The sequence below is a fragment of the Sorex fumeus genome, unplaced genomic scaffold, assembly GCF_029834395.1.
Source record: "Sorex fumeus unplaced genomic scaffold, SorFum_2.1 ptg000039l, whole genome shotgun sequence".
NCBI lineage: Eukaryota > Metazoa > Chordata > Mammalia > Eulipotyphla > Soricidae > Sorex > Sorex fumeus.
This window is the reverse complement of record NW_026606096.1, coordinates 15,217,792-15,233,337: the sequence shown is the minus strand read 5'-3', so window position 1 is coordinate 15,233,337 and position 15,546 is coordinate 15,217,792. Positions and strand designations below refer to the sequence as shown.

The following is a 15,546-nucleotide window of genomic DNA, read 5'->3' as shown; positions in this document are numbered from 1 at the left end:
CCCTTGCCTACCCTCCCCCTGCCTCCATGGCAGACAATTTTCCCCATACTCTCTCTCTCTCTACTTTTGGGTATTATGGTTTGCAATACAGATGCTGAGAGGTTATCATGTTTGGTCCTTTATCTACTTTCTGCACACATCTCCCATCCCTACCGGTTCCTCAGGCCATCATTTTCTTAGTGATCCTTTCTCTATTCCAGCTGCCATGCCTAAGCGCACTTGGCAATGCTCAGGGCCTACTAGTACTATTCCTAGGTCTGGGATTAGGAACGACTCCTGACAAGGACTTTGACCATATGCAGTTCCAGGATAAACCCCTAGTTGACCGCATGCAAGGCAAGTTCCGACATGCCATACTATCTCTCTAGCCCTGTTATCTTGTTTAAAATGTTTTAAACATCTTCTTATTGCTTTTAACATTGTCTTTTGATGTCAATTTAAATAATTAATATTCCATGATATATTTTATATATAGTTTATATGATGTGATTACACGGCACCCCATCATAATATCATATATTATTATATATGTTTACATGGGTTATTTTTAAGTATGTATAAAATTTGTGAATAAATTTCTTATAAGAAAGTTCTTATAGCTTATATATTTTGAAGTATATGCATTTTGAAATTTCTTACATTTTTTTCTTTTAGAATAGCAGAGAAATAATTTTATTCCTATCTTTCACATTATGATTGGGACTGGGGCCAGCAAGATAGTACAGACAATTTAGGTGCTTGTCTTGGCTGCAGTTAATTCCAGTTTGATCCCCAGCACAGCATATGCTCCCCCAAGCACCTTCACAAGTGATCCCTGAGTGCACCTAAAAGAAAGCTTGAGCACTGCCACTCTCTCGAAGTTCAAACTCACTATACCAAAATTGCAGGGATTTAGAAATAAGGGCAAAAAATCACCTATTTAAAAAAAAATCAAAAATTGTCCCAGGACTTAGAGAATTCCATGGAAACGTAGGATTAGAAGCTAAGTTATTTTTGTGACCAGCACAGCTGATTACACCGAACCTCAATCCAGAATTTGTTCCGTTTTGAGTTTAATGATGCCACAAATGCACAAAGAAGTGGGAAGCACTCAGGCACATATAGTGTGTCTTCCATAGTCCAACAGCTTAAGAGACAAATTAAAGAATTCTCAGATCAGGTCTGAGGCTGACCACATGGTATGTAATCTCTAGAAGTTCTCCTGGTTAACTAGTCCCAAGCCACAACTAGTTATTTTTCATGTAAAGTACAATGTAGCAATGTAAAGCAAGGAGAATCTTGCAGTAAGTATAATAGCCATGATATAAAAGCAACCCAAATGCCCAAATGGTCAATGAATGGATAAAACTGTGATATATATATATCATATATATATATATATATATACATATATATATATATACACCACATATGTACACATACCAAAGTGGGGCAGATGAGAGCCCTCCCTGCCCCAAGGGACCCAGCCCCTGCAGCCGACCTCCTCTCTGCTACCCAACTGCCGCCACGCTCCAGGCTGCTTTACGGACACTCAGGCCGAGCTTCACGCATGAATGAAGTTCCCTGATACCCAGGTAATGCGGAACTTTGTGACATTGGAATCTGGACTCAATGGAACCTGGGGACAGAGATCCTCTGCCTGCTTCACCCAGTCTCCAATGACCTGGGGAATCACACCCATAAGCCACACCCTGCCGGCACCAAATAATCTCCTCATCGGTCACCCTCCAGAACTCACGGCCGCTCCTCCCAAACAGGAATATAAAAGGAGGACCCAATAACCATGCCACCAGACTCCATACCAGGTTTTTTTCAGTTGGGGCACCAGGGTGGGGCGAGTGAGAGCCCTCTCCACCCCAAGGGACCCAGCCCCCCCCCCCCCCACAGCTGACCTCCACTACCCAACTGCCTCCACGCTCCAGGCCGCTTTACATTATAAAACACTTTCTACTCATTTCTCATAATTACCACACCATACTTGATGGGGTTCAGACAGTAGGCAACAAATAATAGAGAGAAATATAGGCTGGAGCGATAGCACAGGGCTGGAGCGATAGCACAGCGGTAGGGTGTTTGCCTTGTACGCAGCCAACATGGCCGACCCTAGTTCGATTCCTCCGCCCCTCTCGGAGAGCGCGGCAAGCTACCGAGAGTATCTCGCCTGCACAGCAGGGCCTGGCAAGCTCCCTGTGACGTATTCAATATGCCAAACACAGTAACAACAAAGTCTCCACTGGAGACGTTACTGGGCCCGCTCGAGCAAATCGATGATCAACGGGAGGGCCTTTACTTACTATATAAATATATGCCTCTCGGAGAGCCCGGCAAGCTATAGAGAGTATCCTGCCCACACAGGCAGAGCCTGGCAAGCTTCCCGTGGTGTATCCGATATGCCAAAACCAGTAATGACTACAGGTCTAATTTTCCTGACCCTGAAAGAACCTCCAATCTTTAGGAAAAGACGAGTAAGAAGGGGCTGTAAAATATCAGGGCTTGGAGGAATAGAGATGTTACTGGCACCCGTTCGAGCAAATCGATGAACAAAGGGATGATAGTGACAGTGATATGTACATAATGGAGTATTATGTAGTTACAAGAAAAGATGAAATCGTGCAGATTGCTACACACTGGATGTAACTGGAGATCATTATGTTAAATGGAATATGTCAGAGGGAGGTCAAATACCAGAGGGTTTCAATCATCTTGTAGGTATATAAACAAAACAAGGAAAAAGATACATGGAATGATGACAAACAAAATAGATTGTATTGTAAAACTGAGATAACTAAGAAATTAGGAGTGAAAATGAAAGAGAAGGAAGATGTAGCTTAATATTACAATACAAATTAAAATTTGGAGAAGAAAGAAAAAAATTGGGGTGGGGTGGGAGAGAGCACTGCTCCATTACACAACCAGGTATGGGACTCCCCAAATCATGTGATACCAGGAATATCCAGATTTTTTTATTTGTGTATGTGTATGTATCTTTTTTCTAGCTTAGGTAATAAGGTTATAATACAATGGTGTCAAATTTTACAATCTTAACATGCAACATTACTATACTTTCATCATCATCGATGTGCCCAACATCCTCCGGTACAGTTCTTTTTTATTTTTATTTAATACTTGAAGATTGCTACACTGTGCTCACAAACACTGTATTGGGAACACTCCATCATTGTCTTAGGTTTCCTTTCCTCTCTCCTGCCTACCACCTCGAGACTATAGCTCACTGACCATATCTCAGGGTTAGAACATCCAGATATTACATTAAGAATTCACACCTAGGGACTGGAGTGATAGCACAGCGGGTAGGGCATTTGCTTTACACACAGCCAACCCGGGTTCGATTCCCAGCATCTTATAAGGTCCTCCAAGCACCATCAGGAGTGGTTCCTGAGTGCAGAGCTAGAAGTAACCCCTGAGGATCACTGGGTGTGACCAAAAAAATCCACACCCAACTCCGGAAAGCAACACAGTTTTTTTCTCACTCTCCAAAATTACTTATAAGACCAAACTTATCCCAAAGTGGCTGAAACAAATATATTAATCTGAGGCTTAAAATTTTAAAAATCAATCTTACCACAATTGTTGATTTTATTCATGTATTAGTGGAGTTTACAAGACTCATGAATCCTAATTAAAACTTGTCACTGTTCTCCCGTTGTTCATCGATTTTCTTGAGCGGGCCCAGTAATGTCTCCATTGGAGACTTTGTTGTTACTGTGTTTGGCAAATCAAACACATCACAGGTAGTTTGCCAGGTTCTGCCGTGCGGGTGAGATACTCTTGGTAGCTTGCCAGTGTCTCCGAGAGGGGCGGAGGAATCGAACTCGGGTTGGCCATGTTGGCTGCTTGCAAGGCAAATGCCCTACCCGCGGTGCTATCACTACAGCCCCAATTAAAACTTAAATTGGTAAAAATTTTACCTCCTTTTTTTTTTTTTGCTTCCTTGAAGAATTCCTCTGTTTAATAATGAATTTGGGCTGGATAGTATCTCACCTGCATGGCAAAGCCTGGCAAGCTACCCGTGACGTATTAGATATGCCAAACACAGTAACAACAAAGTCTCCAATGGAGACATTACTGGGTCCACTCGAGCAAATTGAAGAACAACCGGAGGACAGTGACAGTGACAATAATGAATTTAGTTGTGCTCACACACATTCTGCTTGTAGCACTAGATGAGGGTCCTCTAACTTTAGATGGTGCCTGCTGAAAGTTGCACCCTGGACGGTCAAGGTCCTCCTGTTATTCATCAATTTGCTTGAGCGGGCCCAGTAACATCTCCATCGTGAGACTTGTTACTGTGTTTGGCATATTGAATACGTCACGGGGAGCTTGCCAGGCTTTGCTGTGCAGGTGAGATACTCTCGGTAGCTTGTCGGGCTCTCCGAGAGGGGCGGAGGAATCGAACTTGGGTCAGCCATGTTGGCTGCGTGCAAGGCAAATGCCCTACCGCTGTGCTATCGCTCCAGCCCGTTAAAATATTAAATGTAATCAAATATTTTGAATAACTTTATAAAAATTTAAAACTGTATAAAAAATTGTTCGGTTGGATTGACAATTATTTGGTCACCATCCCTGATGACCTTAAACAAAACATGTGCAACTAAACCCTGATGTTTTTGAGTACACTTTTAAGAAGTGAAATCTATCAAATTGGATTATTTTTAAAAAATAGATAAGGTGAAAATCTGTCACAGTACTTTTTGTTCTAACTTCTCATTTTCTCTTTTCACTTATTTTCCTAAAAGCAGCAAGATGATATCACATTACACCTTGCACCTTTTGCTTGAAAGCATCAGCTTAATATCCAAGTTTCTCAAAGTTCTGCTTCCCACAAGATCTCCCCTCTGCCACTCCATACCAAGATTCTCTATTCCTCCAGTATCAAATAATTTGTGTTCCCAGCATAAGACCTTTATGTCTCTGGCTTATGCTGGTATTTCCTGATAATAGAACATAAATTTGGTAAATCTAAGTTTATTTGAAGTTTTGGGTTCTCTGTTGGACTGTTTAATAACATGATCTGTAACATAGATGCTGCAATATAAGACAAAGAAAAGAATACTTATTGAAATTTATTTAAAAACTCATTAATTCCACATTGGTTTAGTCTCCTGGAATAGATAAGTGAAAAAATTAACATTTTAGCTTATCTTGACTCTTCAATTCAAAACTATAAGTCATTTTATAAGCCTGACAGATAATATTATTCAGTATTTTTTTTCTTTATTTTTTCTTATTTTGCTTTTTGGGTCACACCCAGGGTTTACTCCTGGCTTTGCATTCAGAAATTACTCCTGGTGTTGCTTGGATGACCATATGGGATGCCGAGAATTGAAACTGGGTCAGCCATATGCAAGAGAAACACCCTCCCTGTTGTACTATCACTACAGCTCCTTTATCAGAATTTTCTTTTCTTTATAATTGTGCCTGCAATCTGGAATCTATCATGGTTCTCTATAGATATCTAATTGCTTTATAGCGAACACCTAAATAAAAACTTTATCCCATAGACTGATGAGGACGGTGGGAGAATGGAACAGAGCAGGAGATATAAACAAGGGGTAAAAGAAAGCAGTATGTTAATTTCAAAGCAATGTCCATAGGATTTTCTCTTGGGTGGAGTGGTTATGATTATGGAGTGAAAGAAGTCAAAGATTTCTGCATATGAATTGAGTTAAATTAATGATGAATATCACAAAGCATTGGAAATAAAAATATATACATATATGTATATATAGCTGTATAAAGGAGGGATAGCACAGCAGTAGGGTGTTTGCCTTGTGTGCAGTCAGCCCGGCCGAGCTGGGTTTGATTCCTCCACCCCTCTCGAAGAGCCCGGCAAGCTACCGAGAGTATCTCACCCGCATGGCAAAGCCTGGCAAGCTACCCGTGACGTATTCAATATGCCAAACACAGTAACAGCAAGTCTCAAAAAAAAAAAATGGAGACATTACTGGGCCCGCTCAAGCAAATCGATGAACAACGAGAGGACAGTGTTTGTTTGTTTGTTTTTTTATAATTGGCTGTCAATCAGGAGGTAAATTTTACATGCTAGAGTAAAAATAATGTGTAAGGTCTCTAGTCTTTACCATAGACAGTTAGTAGAAGAAACTTTTAACCCAATTATACTTCTCTAAGAGACTGAGCCTGCCACACAACTTCCTATGTTTCTTCCTTATCTAGGATGGAAATAAAGGGCATTGAGATTAAAGGAGGCTATTGATAGTGAAAGCAAGATTTTGCATATGAACACAGTTCCAGGGTCTACCTGGCTTTATTTAGTCAGGAAAGCACTGCCCAAACCAATCATACCTCCAAATATCCTATCAGATCCAGGCCAGCAGCCTTGTTCTTTTCCATTTAGCCTTAACTGGGTGGGTCTGAAAGCTCCACCTACTTAACAGTATATAAATACCTTGCTTACAGAAAAGCAAACAAGATTGACTACCAAGCTACAGAAGTCCATGAACTACAGAAATCCACAGGGAGATTCACCTGAAGACCAGCTACAAGAAGTCAGGCAGAACAGAAATATAATTTTTTTTGGTGAGTAGCAGTACTACAGCATTATGTGGTAAAGATTGGGCTGGAGTGGGAATGACACCAAGCATATAATTTAGTACTACATTAGCACCTGTTTTGGGTAGGGCCTTATTGTACATTTTTGAATATTCTCTATCTACTATTGAACTTACAGGAAGTCCTTGGCATTCTCATCTCATTGATTTAAGGTGAGTTCTTTCCCTAATCTCAGAGATTAATTAGGTGACTTTGGGAGAATCTCACTTAGTACCAGGGGCTTTATTTCTAGGAAACCCCTCTGAGATTGATGGGGGTGGATGTGGATTTTACTGGTGGTGAGGTCAATCAGTGGTTGCCTTGAAAGTAGCAGTGGACAGTGGCACTGGTAAATTGCTATCCCTTCTTGCATGTAGGACAACCTTGTCATCCTCAGGATGGAATTTTAGCATCCTTACAGATATCTGTACCTCAGAATTTCTGAACTTCACTTGTCTTGACATTACCAAACATCTGTAATTGGCTGGTTGTGGAGAGTGGAGATCTGCTGGGCACTGACCTGTGTACCTGGGACTGGAGATGTGCAAGTTGTCACGGAGCATGTCATTGAGAAAGAGACATTGATGTCAGTTCAGAGTACTGAGCATGTGCTTGTTTTTGACAGGAGAGAGCCCTGAGGAGACGAACATTCTGAGAAAATCCACTTCAGCCCTGCCTTCTTGGTCCTGAGGATGGCAGTGTCAGCAACACTGGCCACTGTGCAGGCAGAGCTCCTCTGTCCCATCTGCCTGTCCCCTTTCAACGACCCCGTCACCATTGCCTGCGGGCACAACTTCTGTGCCTCCTGCATTCGTATGTCATGGAGCAATCTACAGTACATGTTCCATTGCCCTGTCTGTGAATATCCACACATGGAGGGGCTCTTCACTGACAACCCCCAGCTGGGCAGGCTGGTGGACCTGTCCCAGTGCCTCCACAGCTTCAGGAGCAGCAAGATGGTGCAAGGAGAGGATCACATGTGTAAGGAGCACAACCAGGTCCTTAGCCTCTTCTGTGAGGATGACCAGAAGCTGGTGTGTCCCCAGTGCATCCAGCTTCCTCCCCACCAGGGCCGCAATGTGAAACCTGTGGGGGAGGCCGCCTTTCATCAGAGGCAGAGGCTCAGTAGTTACAAGGAGTCCCTGAAGAAAAGGTTGGCACAAGTGCAAAAACTAGCAGTCACCCAACAGAGAAAAATACTGGAAATGAAAGAATACATGGCAAAGCAGAGAGGTCAATTAGTCTTTGAATTTGAGCAACTGTACCAGATTGTGGAAAAAAAGCAAGAAGCAACATTCTCCAGGTTGAATCTAGAACACAGAGACCTTCAAAATAAACTCAGAGCCAACTTCTCTGCAATTTCTGATTACTTCAATACCCTGAAAGCTCTGTTCATAGAGGCAACAGAGAGGATTGTGATGTCTGAGGGGAGTATGCTGAGAGAGGTTGAGAATATCCGGAACAGGTGTGAGAACCTAAAATTTCCATCTGTGTGGACTGTTCAGTTCAAGAAAGAAGGCTGGAGTCTTCCTCCCCTGTACTCAGAGCTTGAGAAAATCATCCAGAGATTCCAGGAAGAAGTGACTCTGGATCCCCTAACGGCACATCCCAGTCTCTGTCTATCGGAGGACAGAAAATCTGTGATCTATATGAAGAAAAAATCAAAAGTTGATGGGAAATCAAAGCAATATCCCAATGATCTAGTGGTTCTGGGCTCTGAAGGATACCGTTCTGGTCGACATTACTGGGAAGTGCAGGTGGGCAACAAGCCTGAGTGGGCCGTGGGGGTGTGCACAGATGCCCCTTCCAGCAAGGGGCAGCTGCCCCTGTCAGGTAAAAACAAACACTGGATGATACAGCTGCAGAATGGTGACTACCTGGCCAGAGGTTCTGTAACAGTCCATGCTTTGAAGGGCAGGCCAACAGAGATTGGAATTTTCCTGGACTATGAGCTGGGACAGATTTCTTTTTATAATGCCCGTGACAGGTCTCACATCTATTCCTTCCTGGAGACATTTTCTGATGTACTAAAGCCTTACTTCCTTGTGGGCCAGGATTCTACCCCTCTTATAGTGTCTACAGTAAGAGATTTATCTACAGAATGAATTTATTTTTTATCTTATACTTTTTGGACTGCAAATCGAAGATTAATTCAGTATCAGTGAATATCAAAATGTTTTCAAAAATATCACTCTGGACAAAAACTGAGTCCTGAAAGAATGTAAATTGATATTCATGAGATCCGTTCAGTAGAAATATTACAAACGACAGTGTCTAAAAGCAAAATAAGAGAGAGAAGAAAAATGTCTGCCATAGAGAAAAATGAAGCCAGATGGTGATGGTGGCAGGGGGTGGTGAAGAGGGTGGATGAAGGGAAACTGGTGGCAGGAAATGTACATTGGTGAAGGGATGGGTGCTGGAACATTGTTTGAATGAAACTCAATTTTGAACAACTTTTATGAACAACTTTTATGAACAACTGTACATCTTACAGCAATTCAATAAAAATTTATTTAAAATATTCATTTGATTTCAAATCCACTTCAAAAGAGTTTTCTCTCTTTATTTATATTCTATTTTATCATCTTGTTTCAATATGAGAGATGACATCTTGGTAACTGACACATGCAGAAATTAAAGGGTTGACTTCATTCACTGCCTGTAGTCATTACACACTGAATACTCTGTGCAAGTTAGTTTGTGCCCTTGTCTTCTCATCAAACTGAGACTTACTATTCATGGTGAAATGGTAGAACATTATCCTATAGTTTGTAGTTTATAAGACATAACAACCTAGAAGGGAAGCTTCTGCATAGTTTTCTGTTTTAAGTAGATCAAAATGAAATCTTTGTGGGAGACTGTATGGAGTTGGTTTGTGAAGATTGTGTCATGGATCCCTCTTCTGAACAATTTCATCTTCCCTGTACTAAAAGTACCCTGGATAATATATTTCTGCCATTGTCTGAACATCTGATGTAAATTATGCAAATGTGTTATACGTACTTAGTTATACTTAATCATCACTTACTCTCATTAGTATTATTGACTTTTTAGGAGAACTTCCTTAATCCATAGAGATGTTTATTTCATCCTGATTATACTGAGCATGAAGCCCACTCCATTCCCTTCTCATTGTCTTGCTCCTGTCTGTGGTGGCAGATAAGGTTCCCTGTTTGTACATTATTTTTTTTCCAATAATGACCTTCTTCCTACTAAAACAAATTGTAGTTTTTGCATGAGTAGGGTATAAAATTGCCTTGCCTCAGCTTCAATAGTTTTCATTAATATTAGCATAAATCCTACATGAACACCTTTCCCTTTTCGTATTTATCTAAAGAATTTCAGGTGGAAGAGAAAAGGGCAATTAATGAATCATCTTAGCTAGTTTCATATTTCTGCATGAGTTGGGAGGAAGACATTGACCTCTGTGGATTGTCTCCTAATACATCTTTACAGGAATAGGGCCTGATGTTGGAGATGGTCTCTCAGGCAGAAGGAGTCACATCGGTTTCCTGATTCCTTCCAAGGCGATAGACAGAGAGTTTTCACTCCTTTTAATTTTTTATGTTTTTTTTTTTTTGCTGTATGGCTATAATTTATTAGTAATGTGTAAATGGCAAAGGAACAGGCGTTAGAGCCTGCCCGGATTCCCAGAGTGCAGGGAAATCCAGGGAAGAACGGCTACATAATAAATTATCTAAATTAAATATATAGATATTCTTTTTTACAAGCATAAAAAAAATGTCACTTTTCTTCAACTTTTAAAATACCTTCCCAAGACAGGGGCCAAGGGAGCGACCCTTTTTTATAAGGGAGCGACCCCTTTTTATAAAGGAGTTACTCTCCTTTTTAAACGGAATGTGACTTTGAGCGCTTAGTGTCAGTAGGAACAAAATGTCTTGAAAGGGAATTAGAAAAAAAAAAGTATGTAATGTGCTCACCTGATAACAGTAAGATGGAGAAAATTCAATGTAAAGAAGAATCCTAGTTCTAATGCCTCAACTAACTACTATTAAAACTAATTTCTAGCGTAATCAGACCAGAGCATGAAATCAAAGTGAAACAAGAAATTTGAGGATTGGCTTGTTTCTCTCAGTATTGGTAATAATAACTGCCTTCTTATACCAGTTAGTTAATTCCATTAATTTATATACAATCACGTGTCTGTTTAGAGATAAACAAAACAATCAGCCCTAAATAATTTTTTTCTGCTAGATTGAATGCTAAATGAGTTGAGATGGTAAATAATGTTTAATGTGTCTGATATTTTAAACTCTATGAATTCATATGTTTAAAATATGATAAGTGGGGGTATCTGATTAAACTACAATATATATAATATTATTTTCAACAGGAAGTAGCAAATATGTTAACTAAAATGACAAATTATAACCTGTAGAGAATTGCAGGACAGCCTTGGTGAACTCATCAGGATACGTCTATGCCTTGTGTGGTCATTCATCCACTCTAGAGACTTACAGTGTCATCTGTCTGTTGACAAGTCCTGAAACTAATTTTGGACAAAAACTCTTTTCTTTTTCTTTCCCCTTTTTTGGGTCACACCCAGCGATGCTCAGGGGTTACTCCTGGCTCTGCACTCAGGTATTACTCCTGGTAGTGCTTGGGGGGATCCTATGGGATGTTGGATATTGAACCTTGGTCAGCCATGTACAAGGCAAATTCCCTACCCACTATTCTATCTCTCTGTCTTCCAGAAACTCTTTAATTAAATGAAACCCAATTTGTTTCTTTTTTGTTTCTCTTATTTTGGCCATTTAATCATATCATTGAAAACACCTTTATGGTCCAAGTCCTAGAATATTCTGCCTATATTTTTCTGTGTATTTTATAGATTCTGGTTTATTATCAAGGTCTTTGATCCTATTTGATTTTTTTGTGCATGTCAGGGGTGAGATGTGGATCTAGCTTTATTTGTTTAAATGTGTGGCTATTCATTTTCCCAAAAACTGTCACTGATGAGTTTCTCTGTGCTTTTTCCCCCCCTGTACCCAGCTCTTTTGTTTAATGTTAGTAAAATGTTAGAAATTAAACAAAATATCTGGGGATTTGTCTTTGGTTACTCTATTTTTTTTTTTTGCTTTTTTTTTTTGGTCACACCCCGCAATGCACAGGGGTTACTCTTGACTCTGCGGTCAGGAATTACCCCTGGCGGTGCTCAGGGGACCATATAGGATGCTGGGAATTGAACCCGGGTCGGCCGTGTGCGAGGCAAATGCCCTACCTGCTGTGCTATTAATGCTCCAGTCCCTGGTTACTCTATTTTAACACATTGGTCAGAAAATATATCCTTATCTCAGTACAATTCTGTTTGGATGTTTTATAGTATATTTTCAAGTTTGATGATGAGCTACGTCACAGTTTCTTATTTTTCATTAGGCTTTGGCTATTTGAGGTACTTTTATAATTTCATGCAACTTCATTATTGGTGTTTTAAATCTGTGAAAAAGTCATCTGAATTTGGATAGGGTTGAGTTGAATATATAATTTAGGTATGATGATCATTTTGACAACACTGATTCTCCTAATACATGAACAGTAGAATATATATATATATATATATATTTTTTCATTCTATGGTCTTCTTCCAGAGACTCTAAAACCAAGCTCCCGGAAGAGAGCAAGGCAGAGTCTCCTGCCCCTGTGCCTGGCTGTTCTCACTGGGGCCCCTTGGAGGAGGGCGGGATTGAGTTTCCCTCTCTGCAGAACCCTGACAGCTGAAGACCTTTGGGACCCAGCCAAAGCCATGCTGAGACCACTCTCCACACACTTGGACGAGGAACTGGCAGAGGAACCCAGGTGTGCGGGACCTGGGGCTGAGATCTCCAAGCCTGCTCGGTTCAAAACTGGGGTTCCTCCACCCAGCTCCCCAACTTTCCAGTAGCTAGATAGTTACACCCACCAACTGCCGTGTAACCCCATCAACGGCCAGGATCCAGAGACTCTAAAACCAAGCTCCTGGAAGCTCTCTTATTCTCTAGTTCTCACTCTCGGAGAACCCGGCAGGCTACTGAGAGTATCATACCTGCCTATATGCCTGACTAGGAACACCTGTAAAGGTGATTAGAGGCTGCCCCAAAAGCTTCCATCCCTCTCGAAGAGCCTGGCAAGCTACCGAGAGTATCCCGCCCGCACGGCAGAGCCTGACAAGCTAACCGTGGAATACTCGATATGTCAAAAACAGTAAAAATGAATAGTCCTCACTCCTCTGATCCCTAAGGAGCCCCCAATATGTCATCAGGCTACACTAGTACGTGACAGGGACTAATGGAGATGTTACCAGGCCTGCTCGAGCAAATTGATGAACAACAGGGTGATAGTGATAGTGATGGTCTTCTATCTCTTTCTTAAGTGAATTATGAAAACAATTAGTTTTTAAAGTAGTTTTTTATATGAGTTCACCTCACATTTAAATGTTTTTAAATTTATTTTTATATAGAAAAGAGCCACAATTGTTCCTTATGGATCTTTTAAATTGATTGAATAACAAAGCTGTAATATTAAAATAAATAAGCATAAAATCAATTTAATTGAAAACATCTGATTACAAGGTTAAGTCCTTATTTAAAATTTATTAAATTATTGCTCGTTGAGCCATTTATGATATTGTTTTTGTTTCTTGAGTTTAGTTGATTTTCATGTTACTTTTGCAGCTAATTTGGTGTGCTCCAACTGAAATTTTAATATTGAGGAATTAGGAGGGGTAACTTGATTCAGAGACTTTAGGAACTATGGTCTGGGCCAATGAGGTGACATGATGGTTGCTGTGGGAGGTGGGACTGGCTGCTGGAACAGAAGTATAGGGTGTTGTGGGGAAGCTACCCACCCTGATCCCGAAAAATACCAGAGTTCTTAGCCTAGGCACTGGGTACAGAAATCATTTGCAATTTAGCGTCTCTTCAGAGAATGTTCATGAAATTGAGCCCTTGGCATGGCTGCAGAGGTGGGGTATTCATGCAGTTGCTGAGGTTTCTGGCCAAGATATTTGGCCCACCTGATTCCCTAGGGTGATCCAGGGTTTTCAGCTGTGGTGATGGTGTTTCCATGAATTTTAGCTGCTTCGGTGCATCCCTGGGGGACTAAGTAGGGGATCAATAGAATGGGGCTGGTAGGTACATGGTGGTGACTGTGGGAGATAGTCATGAGTTTTGGGGCTTCTGATAGTACATGGGACAGGGGTGGGGGATTTGTTTTGGGGAAAGCTATCCACTCTGACTCAGGAAAACACCAGAATTCTCATCTGGGCATGTGTACTTGAAATAATTCACTTTGTCATCTCTGCAGAGAATATTCATGAGGTGGTGGAATTGATCATATGGACTTGCTGCAGTGGTGAAGTGTAGTGTATTTCAAGTGATCAATTTTTGGGGACAAAAAATTATTTTAACAATATGAGACTCTTATGTGGTTAAATATATATTAAAGTACTTTGCATAAAATGATCTTATGTCTTCATGCCCTCGGGGGAGTAGTCTTGGCTCTGCCCCAACAGGTTCACCTTCAGGATTGACATGAGCCCGCTGCACTCTGCATCAGATAGACCCCTGCTGAACAATTAGGCTTTTCACAGAATCCATCCTTGAATCAGAAGTTGCAGAGTCTCAGGACTTCTTATGGTCAACAACTGTCATTGAGGCCACACCTGTCACAAGCTGGGAGCAATTATTCTGGAGATGAGCACCACCCAGCAGAATCACAGCCTCACATCTTTCCAGCAGGGGGTCACACACCCAGCTCCACCCCTGTAGTCTTAGAGTTTCACCCTGTCCTGACACGTTCTGCCCTAACAGGCCCCATCCTTGAGATTCTAGCTGCCAGATAATCCAACAAACATGAACTGAAGGAACCTCCAGCAAGGTGGGTGCATCAGATTCAATCTCTGAGCGGAGAATACTAAATCCAAAGGATCCCAAAAGGTTCAGTTTGAGGTCTTTACAAATCATATCAGAAAGAGACTAGAAGCTGGCATTGCAAAGCACAGACAGCATACAGTGGTCCGCAGCATACAGCAAGGAATGGTTCGTTTCTAAGAAAAGAACTTAAAGATGCCATCCCAGGGACAAAACAAGTAGAAGATGCCACGGACGTAAGATCTGCTCATTGGTTGTGATAGACAAAGCAATTCTGAACTGCTACTGACAAATGCAAAAATACCCCCACAGGTACGTAAAGCAGTGTTCTGATCAGTAGTAAGTAAAGTAAAGTAAAAGTAAAGGCCCTCCCGTTGATCATCGATTTGCTCGAGCAGGCCCAGTAACATCTCCATTGGAGACTTTTGTTGTTACTGTGTCTGGCATATCGAATACTCTCGGTAGCTTGCCGGGCTCTCCGAGAGGGGTGGAGGAATCGAACTCGGGTCGGCCATGTTGGCTGCATGCAAGGCAGACGCCCTACCCACTGTGCTATGGCTCCAGCCCATCAGTTACTGATCAGTAGTAACTAGGTAATTTTGGCAACAATCCTCAGTCATTGACCAATCAGTTGAACAGTGATGTACAACAACTACCAGAAACCAACCATGAACTACACATCAGAGTCCAGGCCAGCTAAGCCTGTTGCTGAAGCAGTTATTTGACACTAATATCACAAATTGCATGTTGGCATTCAAGTGCACATAACATAGTCACAGGCATGAGATTGATTTTGCAGGCATTTAAGAAATTCTCACAAGTTATTTCTGGCTGCCAAAAGTCAGTAGTGTCATGAGAATTAGATAATGTAATGTTTCATATTATAACATCTAATATATTATAGATGGAAATCACTGCACAGAACCCCTTGAACTCAGGACACCACCTTTATTTTCAGTGAAACATGGAGAATAAATAAAAACATAAAAAAATTAGTTACAGGGGCCAGATTGACTGTACAGTGGGTAGGGCCTTTGCCTTGCATATTGCTAACCTGGGGTTGATCTCTAGCATCCCCAAGGACCACCAAGCGTAATTCCTGAGCCTG

The 15,546-nt window shown here is 41.2% G+C and overlaps 1 protein-coding gene across 1 annotated transcript; it reads left to right on the top strand.

Annotated features, from left to right (window-relative positions):
* The first annotated feature begins 7,262 nt into the window (after window positions 1-7,262).
* Window positions 7,263-8,675, top strand: LOC130028154 (tripartite motif-containing protein 75-like). The gene has a single exon (XM_056118862.1). It carries the CDS (start codon window positions 7,263-7,265, stop codon window positions 8,673-8,675), a length of 1,413 nt encoding a protein of 470 aa, XP_055974837.1.
* Window positions 8,676-15,546: the final 6,871 nt, after the last annotated feature.